This window comes from Grammomys surdaster, unplaced genomic scaffold (genome assembly GCF_004785775.1).
Source record: "Grammomys surdaster isolate TR1022 unplaced genomic scaffold, NIH_TR_1.0 225, whole genome shotgun sequence".
Lineage (NCBI taxonomy): Eukaryota > Metazoa > Chordata > Mammalia > Rodentia > Muridae > Grammomys > Grammomys surdaster.
This window is the reverse complement of record NW_021604670.1, coordinates 7,719,214-7,743,202: the sequence shown is the minus strand read 5'-3', so window position 1 is coordinate 7,743,202 and position 23,989 is coordinate 7,719,214. Positions and strand designations below refer to the sequence as shown.

At 40.9% G+C, this 23,989-nt stretch overlaps 1 protein-coding gene across 4 annotated transcripts in view; it reads right to left on the bottom strand.

Annotated features, from left to right (window-relative positions):
- Slc24a2 (solute carrier family 24 member 2) overlaps nt 1-7,752 on the bottom strand; it is a 229,467-nt gene extending 221,715 nt beyond the window's left edge. For all 4 annotated transcript variants that reach the window (XM_028773374.1, XM_028773375.1, XM_028773376.1 and 1 more), the window contains exon 1: nt 6,751-7,752. In XM_028773374.1, coding sequence (XP_028629207.1) covers nt 6,751-7,683 — 933 coding nt within the window. In that variant the 5' untranslated portion in view covers nt 7,684-7,752. The remainder of the gene's footprint in view (nt 1-6,750) is intronic.
- Between the last annotated feature and the right edge of the window lie 16,237 nt (nt 7,753-23,989).

The window sequence follows — 23,989 nt, the reverse complement described above, 5'->3', positions numbered from 1 at the left end:
CCCCCTCTCTCTCCCTCTCTCTCTTTCTGTGTAGCTGACAGAAGCCAGGAGAGGGTGACAGGTGTCCTCCTCTATCAGTCTCTGCCTGTTCCTCCAGAGAGTCTCTTTTTGATCCCTAGGCATGCATTTTTCCCTCTAGGTTGCAAGTCAGCAAACTCTAGCAGTCTTCCTGCCTCTGACCTGCTGGGAGTTGCAGCTAAAGGTGTTTGCTGGACACTGAGCTTGTTACTCAGCTGCTTGGATCTGAAGATCTGGACTTACTTAGCAAGAGCTCTTAACTTTTGAGCTGCTTCTCTACCTCTACATTCTGATTTTTGGAATGCAGATCTGTAACTGCCTGGTTCTATCAAAAAGGAGCAGGAGAGGAGAGGGAAGGAGAAGGCAGGAAAGGAGAATGGTGGAAGACTTTGGCAAGGTAATTGCTTTTCTGCATTGCTGACCAACTCAGTTTAAGCCAGAGAAAATCAGATTAAGAGGAGAGTAGTCAAATTTGGACTCAATGCATTAAAAATCCTTGACCTTGGAGATCTCCCAAAAGACTCATTGTAAACCACAGCTACTTACCAACTGGTTAATAGAAGAAAACGAAACAAGAAAAATAGCAGCATACTGTATCTAAATGAGTATATAACACTCAAAATTTTAGTTGATCAAAGATTTGTAACCCCTAAGTTTTCTTTTTTTTAAAAAAAATCACTCTTCACATCTATTTAGAAATATATACTTCCTAGGTTAAGCATGCACACCTATAATCCCAGTATCCTTGGCAGCTGAGCAGGACTGAGGTCACCAGTTCAGCCTGGGCAACACAATGAGACCAGGAAGACAGAAAGGAAAGGAGGGAGGGAGGAAGGAGGGTGGAAAAAGATTAAAACCCTTTGTTTTTTTAAGACTGATCTTCCTTGACGTCTGTACATGAGCTTTACTGATTTATATACTAGCTTTGGAAGGGCTTGAGTTTTCTAACACATTTGGAATCTTAAGCAAGCTTTGGGATACACACAAGTGTTTATAAAATTACTTATGATTTAATGAAAGACGTGCTAACCATGTAAGGAATATTTATAGTGTTTTAATTCTAATTTCCCCAAGAACATAACTAACAGTTTCAACTGCAAAAACTGTTATCAACTTCCAGGAACTGTCAGGTTGACTAAAGCAAGGTGCGCCCAGATTACTGGAGTCTAGCATCCCACTCTGTTGCTTTCAGTGTCTTTATTTGGATCACTACCTTGATTAGAACTCAGCTGACTTGCTGTCAGATTAGTGTGCCAAGTCTAAGAAGTTAAGCACCATGGACAGCTGCTTTCTGGGCCAGCGACAGCCTAATACACTGACACATCAAAACCAGGTCTCAGCAGCTAGGTGCTTCCAAAAATGTCTACATGTCCTGAAAAGAGACAGCTCTAACATCCAGTACCACTAACTTGCTAGGTTGGGGCTTGGAGAATAGGGTCTCAATCATTTTATGCCTTAATGCTTTAAACATTGGCTACACTTAGTACAGGTATTTCTGAGCTCCTTTCAAATGGTCTCCTTATTTTAAGCAAAATTCTGGGCAAAAAAAATTTCAAGACAAATCACATGTGTGCATTCTCTCTCTCTCTCTCTCTCTCTCACACACACACACACATTTGGTTAGACTGGAATTGATAACATGCAAACAATCATCACAGTACATAGTCATTAGGTTTATGAAGATTATAACACAGCAACCTCCTTAGCTCAGTGGACTACTAACATAAATTTACCATTCAAGGAATGTTCTTATAAATTAAACCTGGTATCACTTATTCTGATTTACTGTTCATTTAAGAATGGAACAATGAAAGAAGAGAACCAACATATACTGAACACACCACATTGTCAAAGACTATGTTAGATGCGTAGCCTTTCAGTGATTATTTAAATGTTAATTAATCTTTGGAAAATTAATGCTATTAATTTCATTTTTAAAATTAAGAAGCTGTGGCTCAGAGAGTTTCAATAATTTCTCTGAAGCACTAGGATTGTTACATGGATGGGTTTTGAACCTCTTTCCTGATACCCAGGGAAGTCAGGAAATTAGTCAGTGTACTTGTGGGACAAGTTTCATGGGAAAGGAGATAGAATGCACTGGTAAAAAGGATTAAAAGGGAGTAATGGAACGGGAAGGGTTAAATTGAAATGGGGGAACAGAGCACAGGGTAGAGGATGGAATATAGAGAGGAATACACAGCACTAAAACATTTTTTTTAAAAAAAAAAATCAGAAACATACTTCAGTAGAAGCATCCTATTATAAATACACATACATTAAGAGATAAAATAGAGTTACCCAGAGCTCGCGACAATGCCTCCACTAGACACCATGGGGCTACCAAGTCAAAAGCCCACCACTAGGAATGAATTCTTTATTTTGGAGTTGTTGTCCAGAGTGGTTTCATAGACCCCAAAACATTACATGCTATTTCTCATGTTCTTGGCTACCTCCAAAGCCCACATAAGACCCTACTTCTGAAGCCACCGTCCACATGGAGTCATAGGACATGGAGAAATCTAACTGATATTGACTTGAAAGCTTTATCCCTAGCTAGTTAGTTCATAGTGGTGGAAGATACTAGGCATGCTACCAGAGAAGAAAACTCATCAGCAGTTTTACTCAGGTATGAACCCTGTAAGCTACAATAATGACTGGCCTGGCAGGACATATGCACTGGTGTAATAATGGCATGACTACCAAGGGAGTAACCAACCACATTTAACAAATGGAACTTGATTCTCCCTCCATAAGATGAATCCTATGCCTGACACTATTGCCCAGCCAAGAGCCTGTTCTAGATAAATGCAAGTCACAGAGGAGAATTTACTGTTATTATTTTGTTTAATGGACAGGGTTTAAACCAACTCCTAATGACTTATCTTATACCTATAGATCATTATAGATCCTTATACCTATAGTTCAATACATCTCTCAATCCTCATCTTCAAAGCTTCATTTGTAGTAGTTATTAACACAGAGACCCACAACTGGTCAAGGTACAAAGAATAAGAGACTGAAGAATGCTCAGCCCTAAAGGAACATATATACTGTATCCCTTTCTTCCAAGGTTCAGGAATCATTGTGGAAGAGGAAAAAGAAAAATTGCAAGAGCCTGATGTAGTAGGCATCTATAAGAAAACATGTCTTCTGAACACAGCAAAGCTGCTGCATAAATGAACTCTCAGGTGTTGTGATAGTAACAAAGAACGGTGCAAACTCATGCCAGACTAAATCCCACTATGAAGAGGGGAGGTGGTCATGAAACCTTGGTGCTATTGGAAACTGTTAGCTGCTGCAGGGAGGGAAGAGACGGGGAAATTTTTTACTAAGAGTGTAGCCCTTGATAAGTTGATTACTATTCAGTGGAAGACTACACACCCAAGAATATTTGGGCAGCACAAATTGGACTTTAAGAATTAAAAATAAGGACACAGAGTTGGGTAGGTAATAAAGAGGGTGCAGAACTAAGTAAAGTTGGGGGATAAATATGATCGAAATACATTATATAAAACTCAAAGAACTGATTAAAAAAAACCTCTTTTCTGTCAGGGCTTCTGTATCATGTCATGATACCATGCAACATTTAAAAGAGGGTAGTGGTATCACCAAAGGAAAATCTAAAACAAACAAACAAACAAACACAAAACCTTAAAAACATACATGGAAAAGCAATCTTTTATAAAAAGAATTCCCAATTTCTCCATGTTTACAGTCTATTGCTTCCTGACAGACACAATCTACCAGTCACTAGGGAACCAAAATTAAGATTTCCAATTTCCTTATTGAAGTAAGTCATTTGAAAGCTGTTTCACTATGATGAGCCCAGAAGAGTTGATGATTTTATAGCAAGGACCATCTGATGATCTGTGTGAGGTTATCTAAAATGTGCTTTTTCTACTTTCTCAAATTCTCCTGTCCCATAATTACAAAAGCAAAGCAACAAAGTAAGCTTACAGAAAAATGAGCTAGTATTTGCTCTCTAGATGTCTATATAGTGTAGTTGTTCCTACTGAGATGTGCATTGGATACATTCAGTGTAGGAACTCTCTAAGTGTCCAGACGACAACAAAGCACTGATTCCTGTAGAAGATAACTGCTATTCTGATCAAAGTGAGCTCATCACACCAGAAGAAAAGTGGCTATATTCAAATCAACCCTTCTGAGACATCTGTGCTCAGAGCTGGGGAGAAAGCTCTATAGGATGCTTGAATCAGGAATACGATAAGGGAGGGTTGCAATTACTTCAAAGTTCTAGCAGTGAGTCCAAAGAGAAACCAACAAGGTATAGTTTCCTGAAGGGACTCAGGTTCTTATGAACCACCCTTCTTGAAAATGTATGATTGTGTTCAAGCCAAGTACAGCCCTGCTATGGAAAAACCCCATCTTCTCCAATTAGTTATCATATGTTAAAAGAAATGTTAACTGAATGGAATAAATTAAAACTGTGTAGTGTGAAAGAACTAGGAGAGAATAAGCACACATGGAAATATTTAAGATTAGATCCTCTAGCCTTGTGATACAATTACATATACTCAGAATTTTCAAATTAAAACTAAGACAGAACTAAGAATAAAATTATGGATACACAAATGGAACAACAACCCGAATTGCTGACTTATGAATGATCAGAAAAGTGAAAATGACAATCCTCCAATTAAGCAGGTAAGAACTCTGCCAGGTCTTCTTTAGTGGGGACATTAGAGTTGACTAAGTGCTCTCTGTAGCCTGCATTTAAAGCTATTTCCCACATGCATGAAACCAGCTGCATTCCTATCCCTACTAAAATCAGAATACAAACGCTATAAGTTCCAATGTTTGCAAATGTGGGGAGTACAATTTACAACCAAGTATACGCCTACGTAAAGAAGGGCCATGGTAGGAAAAGAAAAAGACAAAGATCTCAAGGCACAGAGTTCCTCAAAAGACTTTTCACTATTGATGTGCCTCGAGTATTTCTGAAGTGCCAGATCACTTTCTTATTTCTCAAAACTATGGCTTTTTCTGAGAACTTTCCAGTACTCCGATTGAAACAGACCACAGACTAGTAAGCAAATCATTCAAGTAGGCCTGAGGAGGATCTGAGGGTCATCCTTTTTGTGACTAAGGTAGCACACAGAGCACAAAGAACATCCCTGTCAGATGCCATGAAGGGTATGTCATCAGCTGTCACACGTGAATGCATGCTTGCTGTATATTGTGGTAATCAGCTTGAGAGACTACAGTCTTCAATGAGCACACACTGAAATAAATGTTTGAATAAATATATAGTATAGTAAACATGCCGTGGACCAGAGAAAAGTAAAGGCAAAAATTACAAAAGCCTGGTGACCAGAGTTTGATTCCCTGAAGTCTCATACAGATAAAAGAAGAAATGAACTCGACAAAGTTGTCCTCTGATTGACACATATGGTGTGGCACATGCACCACTCCCTGCCACACGCACATCATGTACATGTGCATGAGAAAAATAATTAAAACATTTCCCCTTTGCACGTTTTTGTGTATATTCTATCTCTTGTTTACATAAATATTACTAGTGATTTTTTCACTTGGCTTCTACTCTGTGGCTACTAAAATAAATGATGATCATCAAACCAGACTATAAAGGGATTATGTAAATTTAACTAAAATAATACCATTTTTCTTCTTTTTGTGATCAAATCTCCTACTGCTACTCAAACATCTGCTTCTTATATGTGTGAGAATTTTCCCACTTGCAAACATGAGAAGTTTCTGTGGGTACTTGGGTTTTCCACTTAGAATCATATTCACAGATCACATTTTTCTAGTTAGACTATAAATCAGAATGCTGCATTAATTATGAAAGTACACCAAAATTCACTGATGCCGTTCATCTATTGTTTTTCTTTCAAATTTACATTTTCAGGTCAATTTATTTTAAACTCTTTACAAACCTGTTTCCTAATTAAGCAACACTACCCCTAATTCTCCAGTGAAAGCACACCGGCTCACGTTTACTACGATGTGCAAAAGGGCTGCTGCAGTACAGAAGCGGGCTGGCCAGTGATTTCCTCTACAGTGGTTACTGATTCGTTTCAAATAAGATCACATGGATCGAGAAAAATAGGCATAGGTCTGGGGGTGTTACTTAGTCTCGGGATGCTTGCCTAGCAATGTGGAAGGTACTTGGGTTTAATTCCCAGCACCATGAAATAAAACTGACTTAAAGAGAAAAGGAAAAATAACTATAGCCATTACCATGAAGTCAAACTGCTGCTAAGCCCAGGCTGCTGCTGAAGGATACAGCGCTTATAAAACAAACTTTCTCCCATCTGTAAAGAGATGGTTCTTCATCACTATCATATGCTCACCTAAAAAACAAAACCCTGTCACTTGCTAAGAACATGCCCATCAAAATGAAACCGCTCTCAAAATCACTGGGTCTGCTTTCCAGAAAAACAAGCCAATGCTGAGTCTGCCATGGGATGCTTATGTAACCTATATTTACATTGTCTTTTTTAACTCTATAGTAGCTTGGAAACTTGGTAGACATGTAGAAGAGTGTACCCTAAATTATATTTCCTAATGTCACTTTCACTGGCTCTCACAAAACTGCAGAGTGCAATCTATTACTTGCTATAGCCCAAAGATCATCATAGTTAACAAACAAACAAACAAACAAACAAACAAACAAGCTGCAGATTGCCAAAGCATCTGCATTCAGAACTATGCTAAGAAAACAGTTAGGTAAAGACTACTTCCACCGACCTTTGCTTGGGCTTCTGGTACTGTCACCTTGACAACTTTATTGCGATTTATCATTTGCTTCACCCATCTCTCTACTTGGACGTTGAACTTCATGAAAACCACATAGGCAAAATAAGCTGTTAAGAGGAGTAAGCTTTCCCACCACATGATAACGTTATCCAGGAAAAATATGATCAACATGATCAAATCAACGATGTAGAAGGACACATCCCGAAAGAGCGGCCACCAGGTCAGGTTTAAGATTTCTCTAGAGAACAGAGCACACATGCCAATAACAAAGAGGATATTGAACACGGCAGAACCTACGATGGTGCCAATGCCAACATTGCTGTGTGCAATGAAGACCCCTATAAGAGACGTGAAAAGTTCTGGGGCTGACCCCCCTGCAGCCATGAAGGTGGCTCCTGCCACATCATCAGAGATTCCCAGTTTTTCAGTGATGACAGTTAGAGAAGGAACAAAAAACTCATCACAGACGATGGCTAACGCTATGAACATATAGATCATTCCGATGACGTGGAGAATGATGGCACCTTTCCTTCGCTCCTCCAGGGAAAAGATGTCCTTTGGGTAGTCTCCCTGGGTGTGATCAGTATTGTTCTCAGCTTGGTCTTCCTGAGAAGCAGGTGGCTGTGGGGTGTAATCTCGAATCTTGTCATTTAAGTCTAAGAGAGTTCTTTGACGGTGGCCCTCTGCTACCCTAGGACCACTCACACCACTGGCTTCTCCTCTGTTGCTCTGAGAGTCTGTCTTAGTAAAGGCACTGATTGAAAATGGGACAGTGCTCACAGCTACCAGGCCCATGACGAGGCCGATGACTCGAATTAGCTTTAGTTTTCTCCTGGTATTATAATGTCTCCTGCAGCCAAATGGTGACTCGTGGGAACACCATTTCTGCAGGAGCCTGACTGTGGTGCTTTGGTGGAGATCCATCCTGGGTTTTCTGGTGGATATGGTGGTCTTCACACTTCAGACTCAGACAGATGGTTCTGTCATACTGCTCCTTGCTTTCCAGTTGACGGTGCTCACGGGACACTTCTACAATCGGGGATCTTTACTCTTCACGGGAAAATTTCACCACCTAAGCTTAAGTAAAAACAACAGTGATAAGTAAATCATAAAATCTTACCTTTCTATAAAGATAACTTTGCAGATACGATGAATTCTTGTCCTATAGTCTGTGTTCATGCGTAAGTTACTTAAATTCTATGTGCCGGGTTTCCTTAATTTATTAATTTAAGTTTTTCTCTTAGTTTTAATTATGTGTGTCTCTGTGTGAGTATGTGCACAAGTGAGTGCAGGTGCCCTTGGGGTCCAGAAAAGGCCTTAGGATCACCTGGAGCAAGAGGTATAGGCAGTTGAGATCTATCCAACATGGTTGTTGGGGGACCAGACTCTGGTTCTTTGCAAGCGCAGAGTGCTCTTACAAATCACATGTGTGTATTTGCAAGTGCTCCTAGCTTCTAAACCATTGCTCCAGCCCTGGGCTTCCTTATGTTAAAACTTCCTTATGTTAAAATTGGTCAACAGGACTAGATGGAAGTGCTTACTTAGCATGCTTGGAACCTGGAACCCTGGGTCTGTTCCCTAGATACACACACACACACACACACACACACACATACACACACACACACACACACACACACACAGAGACAGAGACAGAGACAGAGACAAATACAGAGATATTGATTGATTGATTGATTGACTGATTAAAAGAGTCATAGGCAATTAAAGTCCTTGCCAACCAGAATTGCTTTGTGTGTGTGTGTGTGTGTGTGTGTGTGTGTGTGTATGAGTGTGCTCTGAGGCTCCCACTCAGAGCCTCAACACTCCAGACAATAACTCACTCTGTCACTGGACTACAACCTCATAAATTGCTTTAAGATGAGTTAAAACATAAGGAGCACTTGGAATAAGTGGTATCTAGATAAGTGGTATCTAGAATGGACTCATAATTACATATGTATAAACCAAGTTAATATTTCAACAAATCTGATGTTAGGTCCAGACATCCGAGATGTGTGTAAGTATGAAAAATTTATAAACAAAAGTCAATTCATCCACTTGAAGTCATGCAACATCTTCCTGTGCTAAAATGGTCCCACTTCTTTTGGAACTAAGTTCTTGACAACTGACCGTTATCCATTATGTTTTCCTCTAGAACAATTATGTAATTCAGTGCATTTTCTGATTGAATCTATCCTTTGAAAAGGGGTGAATTTGGGAGGAGGTAATACTGTTTTCCTGTTCATATAATTACAGAATATTATTTTTATGAAAGTGTCTCATATTAGATACAGAAAACCTGCTCTCTAAGTATTTAAGTTTACAAAACAAAATGTCCTGGCGACAAAGCAAGCTGCTGTTTTCTTAAAGCATCTAAACTGTTTTCAGCAGGAGCTTCAAAAACAACAACCAAATCCTTTAGTCTTATTTTCAAGAGCTCAAATAAGGCTTAACACAGTGACATGACCAGAAGGCTATTTAGAGACACCAAGTGTGTATTTCATAAACAACATGCAAGTTGCAGCAACACGTCTGTTCATAAAATCCTCCCCCCAGTAGCCCCAACACCTATCCTTTAATGTCAGATATGCAAAACAGAGTTTTGATTCGCTATTCCATGGAAGAGGTGGGTAAAGTACCCCACAGACTGCTGCTACCGTCAAGATTCCCTTTCTAAACAAGCCTTTATATTTCTTGTTTTTATTTTCTTTTTCTGTGCCAAAGATTTCATTTTAGAAGCATTCGCCGAGATCATTTCAGGTGTAAAATAAGCTAATTAAACCCACGCCGCTTATACACTGGGATTAGCTGGAGCAGAGCAAGACTACCAGTCAACACAGGCTGAGCTGCAGCTGCTCCTCGGATAAACCTAGCCCATGGAATGCCTGGCTGCCTGCAGATGTCTAAGCTTAGCACCCGTGATTAAGCGACTCACGGCCGCTCTAGGGATTGTCACAGTGTTGGGTGAAGGCTAGCCTGGGTTGGACTTCCAAGGTGCAAGATCAGCTCTAGGGTTAGCTATGAAAACCCACTGTTCTGTTCTCTGGGATGTGTCCCCAGCTGCGCCCCAACTTTGCTTTGCATGATCTTAAACTTTTCCCATGAAGGGTCAATAAGAAAATAAAACGGAAGGGTAGCCACCCGTCTGCCAGCCTGGAGCTGCGACGCCTTTGGGGTGGTGCTTGCTCCTCTTCTCCCCGGATAGCTTGTGTGTCTGAAGAAGGAGCGCGCCTTTGCGCATCCCCTTCTAAGTCAGGTTCTTGCCGGTGTCCTCACTCTCAGAGCCTAGGTGGGCCATGCCGGGGCTAGCAACCCGCGCCCCCGAGCGGAGAGAGTTGGCTAACTCAGAGCTGGGCCTGGGGCGCCACATTCACCACGGGGCCACCTGTGAGCCTACGGCGCAGCTGCTTGATGCGCGCGACCCACCCGGGGACCAGCGGCTCGGCGGCCGCAGAACTGAAGACCTGGAGACCCGGAGACCCGCACTTACCAGCACCGTTGAGCAAGACTCGGGGCCGCGCCTCCGCCTCCTGTGGCCAGGGCTCGGGATCGCGCCGGACGTCGCCTTCCTCGGCCAAAGCTGGCTCGCGAGGACACTGAGCAGCGGGCGAGCGGTGGCGAGCCAGGCTGGCGGACCGCGCTGGGCCCCTCCCTCTCGGCGGCGCGGGAGTAGCCGCAGCTCTGCGCCCTCCCGCCTTGCGCGCCTCCTGCGCGGGCCACGCCCGCCGCCGCCGCCTGCCAGATTTCTCCGCAGTGGGGACCGGGTCAGGGTGTGCAAGCAGGCAAGGGCACAAAGGAGAAATCTTACAGGTCCGTGCCGCACCAGCTTCCTGAAGCCCGAAAGTGCTATCAAGTTTGAGGTCACCTATAGTAGCCACCTCCTTTCCAATTATCAGCAGGGATAGCAGTCTCTCTGTAACGTGCAAAGGTGGGAAAGATGGTCTTTAGAAAGGTACAGGCCATGGGGTAAGGTTTTTGGTCCCAGCGGGAATTGAAGCCTTTGGTTTGCAGAAATGAGACACTGAGGGGTTTTTAGTCTGGCAGGGTAACTCTTTACTATAAGTATGATAATACTACCCAAGACACTGGGTCACTTTGGTGTCCCTGACAGGACTCATGTTTTTGCCTCTGGATTTCCAACCCAGTGCTTCTTCCTTGTCTTATTTCCAAAGATGTCCTTAACTGGGAGAAACTGAGTCTAGCTCCCTTGGGATCAAGCCAAGAGTATGGACCAGTGAGTAGAAGGTAGAACAAACTATTTGTTGAGGGAAATTTTATATATGTATATATAAAATTTTTTATATGTATATATTTCAAACTTGATAGATGAGGAGGCTCCAGCCTGGGAAACATTAGAAGTTTTCTGTGTATTTGGGCCCCTTCTTGCGCTCCATCTTTTTGGCTCTGCAGCCTAGCATAGGTTTACTCAGGCCTCTGACATGGTCTTGCCAAGTCAAAAGAAGCCTCTGGAACCTAGAGTCCTTCATTTTCATCAGACATTCAAGACTACTGCCTTACTGAGAGATTTTCATTTTTATTTTGAATGTCATGGGTTGAGCTTAAGAAAGAACACAAACCTTTACTTTTTGTTCTGGGAAATAAACATACACAGATGTAAGAAGAATACAGAAAGCTTTTGGGGGCCATCATTACCTTGCAACAATACTGACTCCTGGTCAGTTGTGTTTTATACTTGCCCCCTTCCCCAGTGTCCCTCATCACAAAACAAATCTCAGACAGCACATCATTTTATTCACAAACACTTAGGGGAAGGAAGGAAACAGTTAACCAATACTAACATCTCAAGAAAGACTCCAGAAATGACCCAGTTAGGCTCCCGTTGATCATGAGTCAATCTGAACATCAGATCATTGCAATCGCTTCAGGTCATCAACAGCCATTCATAATGTTTCCAAAACAACCCGACAGATTGGTAACTGTTGATGACAGAGGAAACCAAGTCGTATTGCAAAAACGCATTAGAAGGATGAGAACAATCATGCATTTATTCTACATTTCTGTACAAACAGAACCCGAGGGTACCCCTTTCAGCTTCTGCTTCCCTTGTTTTTTACCTTATTGACTGCAAAATCCCCATCTGTCTCAGGCTGCAGATGCCAAGAACAAGGAAAGGAGAATAGCCTGCTCAGGTTCTGTTTAAGAGAAGACAAACTGGGCATGTTGGCCATGCCCTGCAATTCCAGGACTATGTGGCAGTTTTTTTCTGATATTCACACCTGTCATCTTAGTAGAAAATTTAAAACATAGGATATAAAAAAGAAGGCAAAAAACAAACAATCAAAAAACCAGGATATTTTAAGACAGGATGTTTACAGGAAAGTCAAACAACTGGGTATTCGGAGGGGAAGTGAAATATTCCATCTTGCCCAGAGACAGCTAAGGGCCTTAAGATAGGAACCCAAAATATCTTCAGGAAGTCCCTGAAACTGACAAGATTCACCAGCTACTCCTTCTCCAACAATATATATAAGCAGTAAAGACCTCTCAGTCACTCTCAGACCAACTGAGGAAAGACTCACAGGACAAGCTCCAACAAAATCTCTCAGAAAAGCTTAGTTGTTTAGAAAGGCTTTGACCCGACCAGTCATCTGAAAGAGGCAGAAATTAGCCAAGCGTCTTGGAAGAAGCACAGGTCTGCTAGAGTGCTTTGAAGAAACAGAGACTAGCCAAGCTGCCTAGCAGAGGCTCAGAACAAGTGAGTGATAAACATCCTCCAACCTGTTGAACTGCCTACATGCTGTGGAGTACAGTCCAGGTATCTAGCTTTAGTGAACTGTCACCCATGGTGGTATGGGCTTTTGATGATATTGCTATGTTTGAGTCATTTCTAGTCCTGTAACTAACCCCTTGTCTATAGTACTGTAAGTAACCCCAGTAAAGCTCATTGCTTCACCAAGGTGGACTTTGGTGGTATCTGTACTTGGCCTTCCATTGGTACCCTATCTGAGGTCAATTACTGTTTCTTCATGGCTTCCCCGGAATAGTATCTTAATGACTTAACAACACATGAAACTCAGGAGACCTGAGACAAGGGTATCTCTTTGTCAGATCAGTTGTGAGTTTCCATGTTAACTACTGTCAGGTACACAAAGAAACTTCTCTGAGGAGGTCTGACAGCTGCATTGATCTGTGAGTAAAGAGACGTAAATCTAGAAGGCAGTTTGGCATGATGCTCATTTTAGCAGAATAATGATGGTAGGTTTACACCTAGGGCCTATGAACTCTTCAACCATGGGCTTTCATCTAGATTTATCGAACCTCCTGTGGAGGAGGCCTTAAATCCCATCAGAAAGCAATTGGTTACCTCCGTAACGTTTGTTCCACTACTGCACCAGGCATATCTTGCCACACAGATCATCTTTGTAGTTCGAAGAGTACATAGCTGGAGAAGACTATTGACATTTTCTCCCTGGCTGCTTGCAAAACACCTTCAAGCACTAAGAGGACTATCTAGCAATGAGGAAACTTCCCGGTCATTGCCATTTGATTTCTCCAGGTCCTCTGACAGAAGTGTATGGTGTCTTCAGCAGTAGGGTCTTACCATAAAATTCTGGTGAGCAAGCAAGAGCAATGGCAATAGCCTTTATTTCTTCAGTGGTCACTGTAATACCTCCGGCGAAGAACTGTGGAGGCAAAATCAAACAACTTGGGACTGTACTTTTTAATTGGCAAGATTTTTTTTTAAGTGACCATTTCTAGAATCATAGAAATGACCAGTCGTCTTTAAAACGTCCTTTGATCTAATAATTTAAAATCAAAGCAAATCAGGAAAAACAATAATCAAAGCTGTTGTAAATCATTAGAAAGCTGAGGTGAAGAGAGCAGAGTGGTTTAACTGCCTCTTTCCTCATTCTCCCTCACCCCCACACTCTTCCTTTCTGCCCACCTCCATGTTACCAAAAGCTATAGGCTGTGAGGTCACCTGCAAAGGTTGCAGGTTCCCAGCATTAGCAGTTTCAGGGATTCCCTTAGGCTGAATGCAAAAATCCCCTGCTAAGAGTTTGCAGTGTCCTGACCACAGCCCTGACATTTCCCCTTTTAGGAGCTTCTGAAGTCAAAAACCTGTCTGTGCATTTCAGCCAGTACAAAATGATGGTATCTGTGAGATGGAAAAGCAGCTGCTGTCAAGTGTTTCTTAAAGCCAATCAGGAAGGAGTAGCTTGTTCTTTGGTAACAGGAGACTCAGAGATCACAGAGGCCTGACATGCATAGGCTTGCCCTTGCACAAATGACCCTGGTGAATCTTGCTTCTGGGTTCTAAGTTGTCCTAAGTGGGAACACTGCAGTTTACAATCATGGACCAGGTGGACTAGTTTTTATGGCTTCAGCAGCTGCTAGCTGTGGCTGCGCTGAAGCCAACCACATGACCGATCTAAGGTCACAAGAGCAAAGAAACAATAATTCTACATGCTTGGAAGAATGAAAAGGTGTTGTCCCCAGCACTTGTGATTGTCAAATTGGGCAACAGGTGTGAGAATAAAGAACTAACATCTTAAACATTAACCGGAATTTTCACTGGAAACTAGTTTCTATTTATCTTTTCATTCTACTCGATTTTTATCACTACAAGTCTCATTTTGTAGATGAAGAAATGAAGGCAACGTATGATAAAGTAATTTGCTCAACATCAAGCAAAGCAGCTCCCACTTGAGCCCAATATTGTCTCCAAAGCAGAGTTTTTAGCAGTATTGCTTATAGAATATGAAAGAGTTGGTGACATTTCCTATTGAGATGACTTGCTTAGGCAGGTCCGATGTATTTCTGCTACCGCTAGTCAGTTCACAGTCAACAACAGTCAGCTTCATAAAAGAACCTAGTCTGCTTGTTTAAAAGACCACGGTATAAATATTAAAATAAAATCCCTGCAATAGGCAAAGGTGTTCTCTTTGGGTCCCTACCCTGAGCTGCCTTTACTTGCTGTTGCTCTTGGTGGCGGGTTTTGGTTTGTTTTGTTTGTCTGTGGCCTTCCTCTTCCAGTTGTATGAAAACCACAACAGTGAGCGTTGTGGAGCTGAGGGACAAGTTCAGGATTCTCTCCCTTTTACAAAGGCTTCTCAGTAGCACATATGCATCCATCCCAAAGATGGCTTTCTTCTGCTGATCAGATATTAAGTGAGGAGAAATGATGAATGGCTATTAGTTTTACAGTAGGAACAGGAATTTTTCTGCCTTTTAAATGCCCAGGAAGCTAAAAGTCAGCATCTCCTTGCAAGCCCAGCTTAGCCTTCTGGCTTCTGAACACCAACCCTGGGCACAGTGCTGAGGCCAGGGCCCAGAGGAGGGCGGAATCGAGTCTATTGATTTCAGCAGTGACTTGAAGTCTTGGCTGTCTTCCTGGTTCCAATGGGGACTTCTTGAGTGACCTCCAGGATGGCCCCTTTGTCTCTCAGAGCCACACTGGCAAGAAACTACAAACCACAGTGGTAAGGGAGACTGCCTGGAGTCAGAGAAACCCGATTAAAACTGCACCTCTGCTGCCTCCATCCTATGTGCCATTTGTGGGTTACTGAACTCTGGTTGAGAAACGGAACATAAAATGAAAGTCACAGTACTATGGCAGAGTCATAGGCCTTAGCCTCAAACAAGCCATCAAGAATGTGACACTGCCTTTGGCTCTCGATTACTGAACTGAAATAGTTATAGCATTGGAATGAATAACACTAACCATTTTCCAAGGTTGACTGTGTCAAGTTGTATAGGTGGAGTACAGCATCTGCTTCTAAAACAACTGCTGACATGTGATGGGGCTTGTGAGGGTGAAGCTTTCCAGACCATTCCATGTTCACAGGCCTCTGCCTCAACTCTGGGGTCAGTTGAAGGGGCTGTGTGACTGGGTTTGTCCACCTTCTCTGTGGCTGCTTCCTTGGCAATAATGACAGGTATTCTCCTGCCTGCTGCTCCTCTGTTTATTCCACAGTTGATTGGGAATCAAAATGCTAAGACAGGTGACAGAGAATCTTACAAGTGCTACAGATAGGACTACAGGATTTCACTGAGAAACGTCCATTTTTCCCCCTCCTACCCGCTTCCTGCTTTCCAGACCCACTGTAATATTTACTGTATTTCTTTGCTTACTGGAATGCAGCCCAGCATGTCTTTTAAGGGAGGTAGGAAGAAAAATGTTGTCTCCACAAGCCTTGCACATCTAACTGTAAATTTGGGGATTAGAATGGACCTTTCCTGGAAATGTTGAGTTGTTTTTTGTTTGTTTGGTTTGTTTGTTTGTTTGTTTGTTTTTTTGAAACAGGGTCTTCCTAAGTAGCCCAGGCTGACACTGAACTTGTGTTTTACCTGTCTGAGCATCCTGTGGATGTCAGTACATGTGCAGCTGGAATGAGCACACAAGCTTTTTAAAGGTGTTTTTTCATTGCTATTGGATGTCTCCTTGTTGCTGTAGAGAAACCTGGTGTCATGTGGACCCCTGGTGATTTCTGATGAGAGATGTTTTATCTTTAGTATGATTTTTAAATTTTTATATTCATGGACCCCTGGTGACTTCTGATGGAATCTGTTTTATCTTTAGTATGACTTTTAAATTTTTATATTCATGATGCTATAAAATTTCATAATGCTATGTCTTGGAGTGAGTCAGGTAGGTATATTTAAAATTCACTTTATTTATTTTTATTGAAATGGATTCTTTCATACAATATATTCTGATTATGGTGTTCTTCTTCCAACTCTTTCCAAATCCTCCCTACCTCTCTACCCACCTAAATCTATAATCTTTCTTGCTCTCATTAGAAAACAATAGGCATTTAAAGAAAAAAAAATAAAATAAGATAAAATAGAAAGGAAATAAAATTGAATAGAACAAAACAAACAAGTTAACAGAAAAACAAAGAGCCAAAGCAAAAGCACCAGGAACTTATCACACATACACACACACACACACACACACACACACACACACACACACACACACACACACTGTGCATAGAAATCTCCTAAGAACATCAGAAGTATATTTAAGCAAAAGACCTGTAGAGTATGAAAAAAAAACATTTAAAAATATTCAGAAAACATCATGAAACAAACAAAAACCAAACCAAAGCTACAAAATTCCATACCCACTGAGTTGGTTTTCTGTTATCTATCTACTGCTGGCCATGGGATCTACATTTAAAAGTGGTTTGCATACCCAGTGAGACTCCATTGGAGAAAACTAATGTTCCATTGGCCAGTGGTTGTCAATTGGAGAAAGTGTCTAGGTTAGGGATGGGGGCTTATATCCACTTCCCCTCTCAGCACTGGGACTCCATATGGGTATTCCTGTGCAGGTCCTGTAAATGCTGCCACACTGAATCCATGTGTGTCAGCCTTGCTGTGTTAAGAGTGCCTTGTTTCCTAGGTTTTCTCTAACCTCCCAGCTCTTACAATCTTTCTGCCTTCTCATCTGCCCGGTTCCCTAAGCCCTAATGGGAAGGATTTGATGGAGATAGCCTATTTAAGACCAAATATTATAAGGTCTCCCTCTCTCTACACCAGCTGGGGTCTCTGTACTACATCTACTGCAGGAGGGAACGTCTCTGATGATGGCTGAGCATGGCTACACTGGTCTATGAGTGTAGGAGAATGCCATTGGGAATCATTTTGTTGTTATGTTTCTTTAGGAAAACAGCAGTGTTTAGTTTTGCCCTAGACCCTTGGCCTACTAGATCAGGTTCTTGGTCACCCAAGCAGGGTCAGGGATGAGTACCATCTCATGCAGTGGGCCTTAAATCCAATCAGATATTGATTGATGAGTTCCAGAAGTTTTGTGCTACTATTTCTCTAGCACTTCTTGCATGCAGGTCAGCACTGTAGATTGATAGGTTTGTTGCTGGGTTGGTGTTTACCTTTCTCCTTTGGTCATGGGAAGAGTAACTTCTACTATCCAGAACACTAGTCAGTGGAGATGAAGGCTCTGGGTAGGCACCAGATCAACTTCTCCACGTTCAATGAGTTGTGTGGGTGTTGTACTCATCATTTGGACCTTACCATCAGTTTGCGGACAGCAGCCAATAGCCTTGAGAATAGGCTGAGTGTAAGGACTCCCTTGTAGCCCATTTGACCAACAATTCAATTAGAAGTAGCCCATTCCTAGAACTAGAGGCTTCATTTGGTGACAAGAGATTCCCAGTTGAGGCTCAATCTACCTCATTATTTTGTAATTCCATTTAAATCACCTATACATCAGCATATACTTTAGGAAGCTTCTTCTGTATTGGGTTTCCATAAGACGCCTCGAATGGCCATTTGTTTTAGCTGTTTCTTCCTGAATTCCATTCATCACCCTCTTCTTTCCTCTCCTACTCTATTTGAGCTTCCCATAGTTCCCTCCACACTCCCTGTCCCTCCATAACTTTCTATTCTTTTTCCTCTTCCTAGACAGTTCCATTTCTCCCCTGTAGTCCCTTGCTCTATAATCAACCTGTGGTTATATGAACTGTAGCCTGCTTATCAATGTGTTGACAGATAACATCCACATATAATACATTTGTCTTTTAGGGTCTATTTTTCTTTTAGGGTTACCTCACTCAGGATGATATTTTTATAGCTCCATCCATTTACCTGTGAATTTCATGGTTTCATTTTTTTAAACAGCTGAGTAACAGTCCATTGTGTAAATGTTCCATATTTTTTATCCACTAAATTGTTTACAGATATCTAGTCTCTTTCCAATTTATAGCTACTATAAATAGTGCATAGCAAGTTGAGCAAGTGCCTCTGTAGTAGGGTGTAGAGTTTTTTGAGTATACATCCAAGATTTTCTATATGTGGACCTTGAGATATACTGTCTTTCAGTGTGCTTATATAAATTGCATTTATTGATTTATGTATGTTGAATCATCCCTGCATCTCTGAGATGAAGCCTACTGGATCATGGAGAATGGTCTTTTTAATGTACTCTTGGGTTTCAATTGCAAGTATTTTATTGAGAATTTTGCATCCATGTTCATAAGGGAAATTGGTTTGTAATTGTCTTTCTTTGTTGGGTTATGTAGTTTTGGTATCACGGTAATAACTATGACCTCAATGCAAATTGGGCAGTGTTCCTTCTATTTCTATTTTGTAGGATAATTTGAGAAGTATTGGTGTTGACTCTTTTTCAAAAATACGGTAGGATTTTATGCTAAGACCATCTGGCCCTGGCTTTTTGTTGTCTGGGAGACTTTTAATGACAGCTTCTGTCTCACTAAGAGTTATAGATATATTTAAATCATTAATCTGGTCTTGATTTAACTTTAGTAGGTGGTACATATCAAGAAAATTATCCGTTTCTGTTAGATTTTGTAATTTGATAGAGTGCAAACTTTCACTTGCTTAGTTAGAGTTATCCCAAGATAATTTATGGTTTTTAGCCTATTTTGAAAGTTGTGGTTACCCTGATTTCTTTCTCATTTTAAGGTTTAATCCCTTCAAAGTATGACTTATTCCTGTTGTTGTTGTTTCTTTAATTATCTGAATTTCATTTTCAAGTTGTTTTTGCAAGGAGGGTCTATGGCTAAAATTATTTTGTACTTTTTTTTGTCTTTATTTCCTTTTTTGAGGTAGAATTTGACTATGTAGTCCAGGCTGGCCTTAAACTAGCAATCTGCCTGCCTCAGTCTCTCAGCTGCTAGGATTGCAGGCATGTACTCATGCCCTCTCTGAGAATTTTATATCTTTTGGCTTCTATTATAAGTGGACAATAAGTTTAATCAAATCACTTATACTATGTCCCTTACAGCTATCTGTGGATACTGTCTCCAAGCCTTTCTACCATATAGTATTGCTGATATAGAGAAACATTTATCTCTAAGTTTTTCACCTGACAAGTCTCCCTGAATATCTATAAGTACCCTCTTCCTACCCTACTCTGAACAGTTTGCTGAATCTTCACTTCTGGTTAAAAACACATTTCCCCCTACTTTTGGCTTTTACCATCTTCAAGAACAATTATCATGACATACACAGTGTCACTGTATTGCCATCTTCAGGAACAGTTATCATCACATATGCAATGTCACTGTATTGCCCACTGTCTATTGTCCCCTCCTTCAATTTGCTCTTCTTAAAGGTCTCTCACTTTCTTCCATTTCATTTTTCTCATGGAACTTTTCAAAAAAAGCTGCATGGATTTGAATGTAATTTGTCCTAAAACTCATATTGAAACTTAATCCCTTTCATGGCACATGAAGAGACAAGACCAGATGGAACCTTCAAGTGATTTTAAGGTTCTGTTTTCACAATTGGATTAATGGACATATGGGCCCATGTGTTATCTCAAAAAGGAGTTTGCTATAAAAGCCTCATGGACCAGGTCTCTTGTGTGGTCCTTGTGCCTTCCTGTGATGTCTCGTATGACATACCAGAACTCAGACAATAAGGAAGCTCTTGTCAGATCTAGCATCTCAACCTTGAACTGAGATTGTGAACCCAAACAAGCCGTTTGTGTGTGTGTGTGTGTGTGTGTGTGTGTGTGTGTGTGTGTGATCGATCTCTTCTATGCTATTGTGTCATTAGCTACAGAAAACAGACTAGGGCTGTCTGTTATACCACTGAATCTTTTACAACATTTTGGTAGCTTTTTATATATTCTTTCTGTTTTTCAATATGAATTTTTAATTTCCATTGGTTTTACTATAATTGGTTCCTCTTCTCAGCTCTTCTGTCTCATACTTTTATATCACCATATTGTTTCTCCATTTCACTTTCACTTTCTTCTAGCTGTGCTTTCAGCTTCTTACACTCAGAAAAGGACATCATAATGTTCTTTCTTTGAGATAAATATTTCCCTGGTACTTTCTTTCTCTTTTTTTTCTTTATATTTCATTTACTTGGCGCGGTCATGCATTTGTGTGCATGCATCATGCCAGAGTACATGTGGGAGGTCAGAGGACAACTCAAGTTAGTTGGTTCTCTCTTCTCTTTATGTCCTGAGATCAAACTTGGCCATCGACCTTGGTGGCAAGTGCCTTTATCATCTGAGCCATTTTACTGGCCCTTCTGGATTTTGTTTTTTATAATTTCTTTTCTGTATATTATTCATCTTCCTTTTGCCTTGGGCTTTTCTTTTTCCATCTCTCCTATGTATTGTTACATATATAGTTTGTGGAATATAGGTAGTATTCTTTAATTATAATTCATCTTGCACACTAGGAAATTCTCTGGCCACCTGAATTTGGCTCATAAAAAGTGTGGGAGGAGCGAGAGATGAGGACTGAGGAAGAGTCCCCTGGGATATATACCTGAAAGCTCAAAGCCAGCTTCTGGCCTTTTGCTTGAGTCTGATTTTATCTTAGACCTTAGTCTTTCCATCCTCTCAGTGGTAGTGGGAAGCTGGTCCAGCTGCTCTCTGAAAGCAACCTCCCTTTAGACCTCATCATAGCACCCAGCAAGCACAGATTTTTGTGTTTAATGATGTTTAATGTGTGTTTAGTGATGATACGATGCTGTCTACTCAACAGTGATCTGACCTCTTGATTCTCTCCCCTCTGTCTCCTTACCTTACTTCAGTTTTCTTTTTAACATTCTGTTTGGGTTGCCTTTAGGGTCAAATCCCTACAAACTTGGTGCCTCAAACCAATAGAAACACATTCTCTCACAGTTCCAGAGTTGAGAAGTCTAAAACCAAAGTATTGACACAATCCTGGCTCCAGGGGAAGATTTTTTTGATTGCCTTTTCCTAGTCTCTGGCAGTTTTCATCAATCTTTGTCATTCTCTGCCTCTTTCCTCTTGACTCTTCTCTATGTGTCTCTCTGTATTGTCATGTCTTTTTTTTCAGACATCAATCACTGGGATTTAAAGTCTGCTCTAAATAAATGGCACTTAACTAATTTTATTTGTAATACATTTCTTTAAAGGATTGTGTTCTGACGTGTCAGGGGACACAGATTTAAAAGGAAGGGATATTGTTCAACTCATTGTGTGTAGAACTTCAGGCCAGGATTGAAAAAATCAGGCTGCTCACATTTGCATCTTTCCAGCCCTGAGAATGTACAAGGCATTGCGGTACCAGCGCATGTCCTCTTCCCACTGTTAGCCACTGATGTTCTGAGACAAGGTATCTCCTCTCCCAACTCTTAGCCACTGAAGACAGAGTGTGTCCCCTCCCAGTATTTGCCCTGGTCTTCAGTTTTTTTTTTCAAGCAGGGGAGTAGACTTCTCATAACTACAACTTACTTTGCTAGAGCATCACTGAGCTTAAGACTATCATCTATTGTTTGTTTTGTGCATTCTCTCCTCATTGGTCCAAAACATCATCATAGTTTGCAGAAAAAAAAATTGTTAATTTTAGTTTTGGATTGAACTACAAAATTTTCTACAAAATTGCCTTCACAATAGGATTTTCTCATGCTTTTTCATTGGAGACATGTCAGTGAGACGGATCAAGAGGACATTCACTTGTGTTCCTGTTACTGGATGGCTACCTTGTTCAAAGGGATCTGCCTCCTATGTGCCAGGCAGAGATGATGGTGGCAAGCTACTGAAGCATCTACAGAAAAAGGCAGAAGTAGAAAGTGATACAGATACACCTTGTGCAGCCTTAGCAGGTGTGCCACAGGGCGGGAGGTGGGAGTCTTTTACAGTAGTCAAGAGTATTTGGTTTGTTCTCATGTGCTGTACATGTGGCCTCCATATCTGCAGCCACAGCCTGGCTGCTTGCTAATTTGTTAAGTAGTAACATTTATACCAGCAGCCATCTCTAGAGACTGGCAGTTAGGGACGACCTTAAAAGTTCAGCTCTAGATGTTTGTATAAGATGTGTTGTTCTTAATCTGTGGATTGTGACACCTTTGGGGGTGAAGGACCCTTTCATAGGGGCTTCTCAAGAACATCAGAAAACACAGATGTTTACATTATGATTCATAACAGTAGCACGATTACTATTACAAAGTAGCAATGAAAATAATTTAATGGTTGAGGTCACTACAACATGAGGAACGGTATTAAAGGTCACAGCATTAGGAAGGTTGAGAACCACTGGCATGAGGGTGTCACAAGTCACTGAGTCTGTCTTTAAGCAGTCAGGCTGTTAGAGACTTGGAGATTTTTGCTTTTAATTTTTGGCTGTTTTGTTTTTATGTGTGGGTCGTAATTCATTTAACAATTCTTTCATTACTTTCTCATTATAAAACTACTAGAGTGGGCATCACTATTCACATAACAGTGTGGAAGGGAGTCTTTCTGTCTACTCTGTGGTATATTTTTTGCTCCTCGGAACTGTCTGGGAAGTCATGCATGCATGTTTTGCATTACTCTTTTATTTTCTTAATATAAGATTACTAGAATGGACACCCTCTGCACAAAATGGCTTAGGAGGAGACTTTTGTCTATTCTGAGGTATATTTTTGTGCTCCCTGGAGTCATCTAGGAATTCATGAATGTATATTGTTTTCACACTCAGGATGGGGAGGATGAACCTTCACTGCTTGTGTGCTTTCATAGATTCATCTTTTTCTCTCACTAACTGGGGAAACCTCTGGCCAGTCTACCTGACTGTTAGTCCATAGGAAAAGCCAGTGAACTGCTAGCTTTATTTTTGGTGAACGCTTTCAACAAAAGCACCAAGGAAGAGCCATCATCTTTCTTTAAATAGTCCCCATTCTTGTCAGTTGTCCCCAGACCAAGTTCATATAGAGCGCAGTAGTATTTTATTAACAATAATTCTCTTATGATCTGTTAGGAGAGACTCAAACAGGGTTAGGGTCGATAGCTCATGGCCATATTTCTTGTTCAATGTTGAAATATTTCTGTAATACCTGGAAAATTCATTATAATGACAAGAGAAAAGTATTAAGGTTATTTTATAAATATCATGCATGAGTTTTCTTGTTCAAGTTGTGGGTCATCTTAACAACCCTTGATAAATGAGCCACCTGCCACGCAACATCTAAGACTTGTAGCTCTGGGACTAGGTGGCCAATCCGGGACTCAGTGGAGATATGCAGTGAATTCTTGACAAACTCTCTGCTTTTGGGGAGAATCACATTTAATCTTAGTTGTTACTGTACTTGAATGGGCCGAGTTCTAGTTCAAAATCAGAAGATTTTCTATACCTATATGAGAATATAAGAATCTACAACACATATGTTACATACTGACATCCAGAAAGACAGAGTCACAACATTTAAAGGTGCTCTTCAGTATCTGTTATATGTAGTAAACAGGAATCATTCGGATGTAAGAAAATAATAAAAAAGTAATACAGAGTTAAATAATTAAAAGAAAAAATGGTGAACT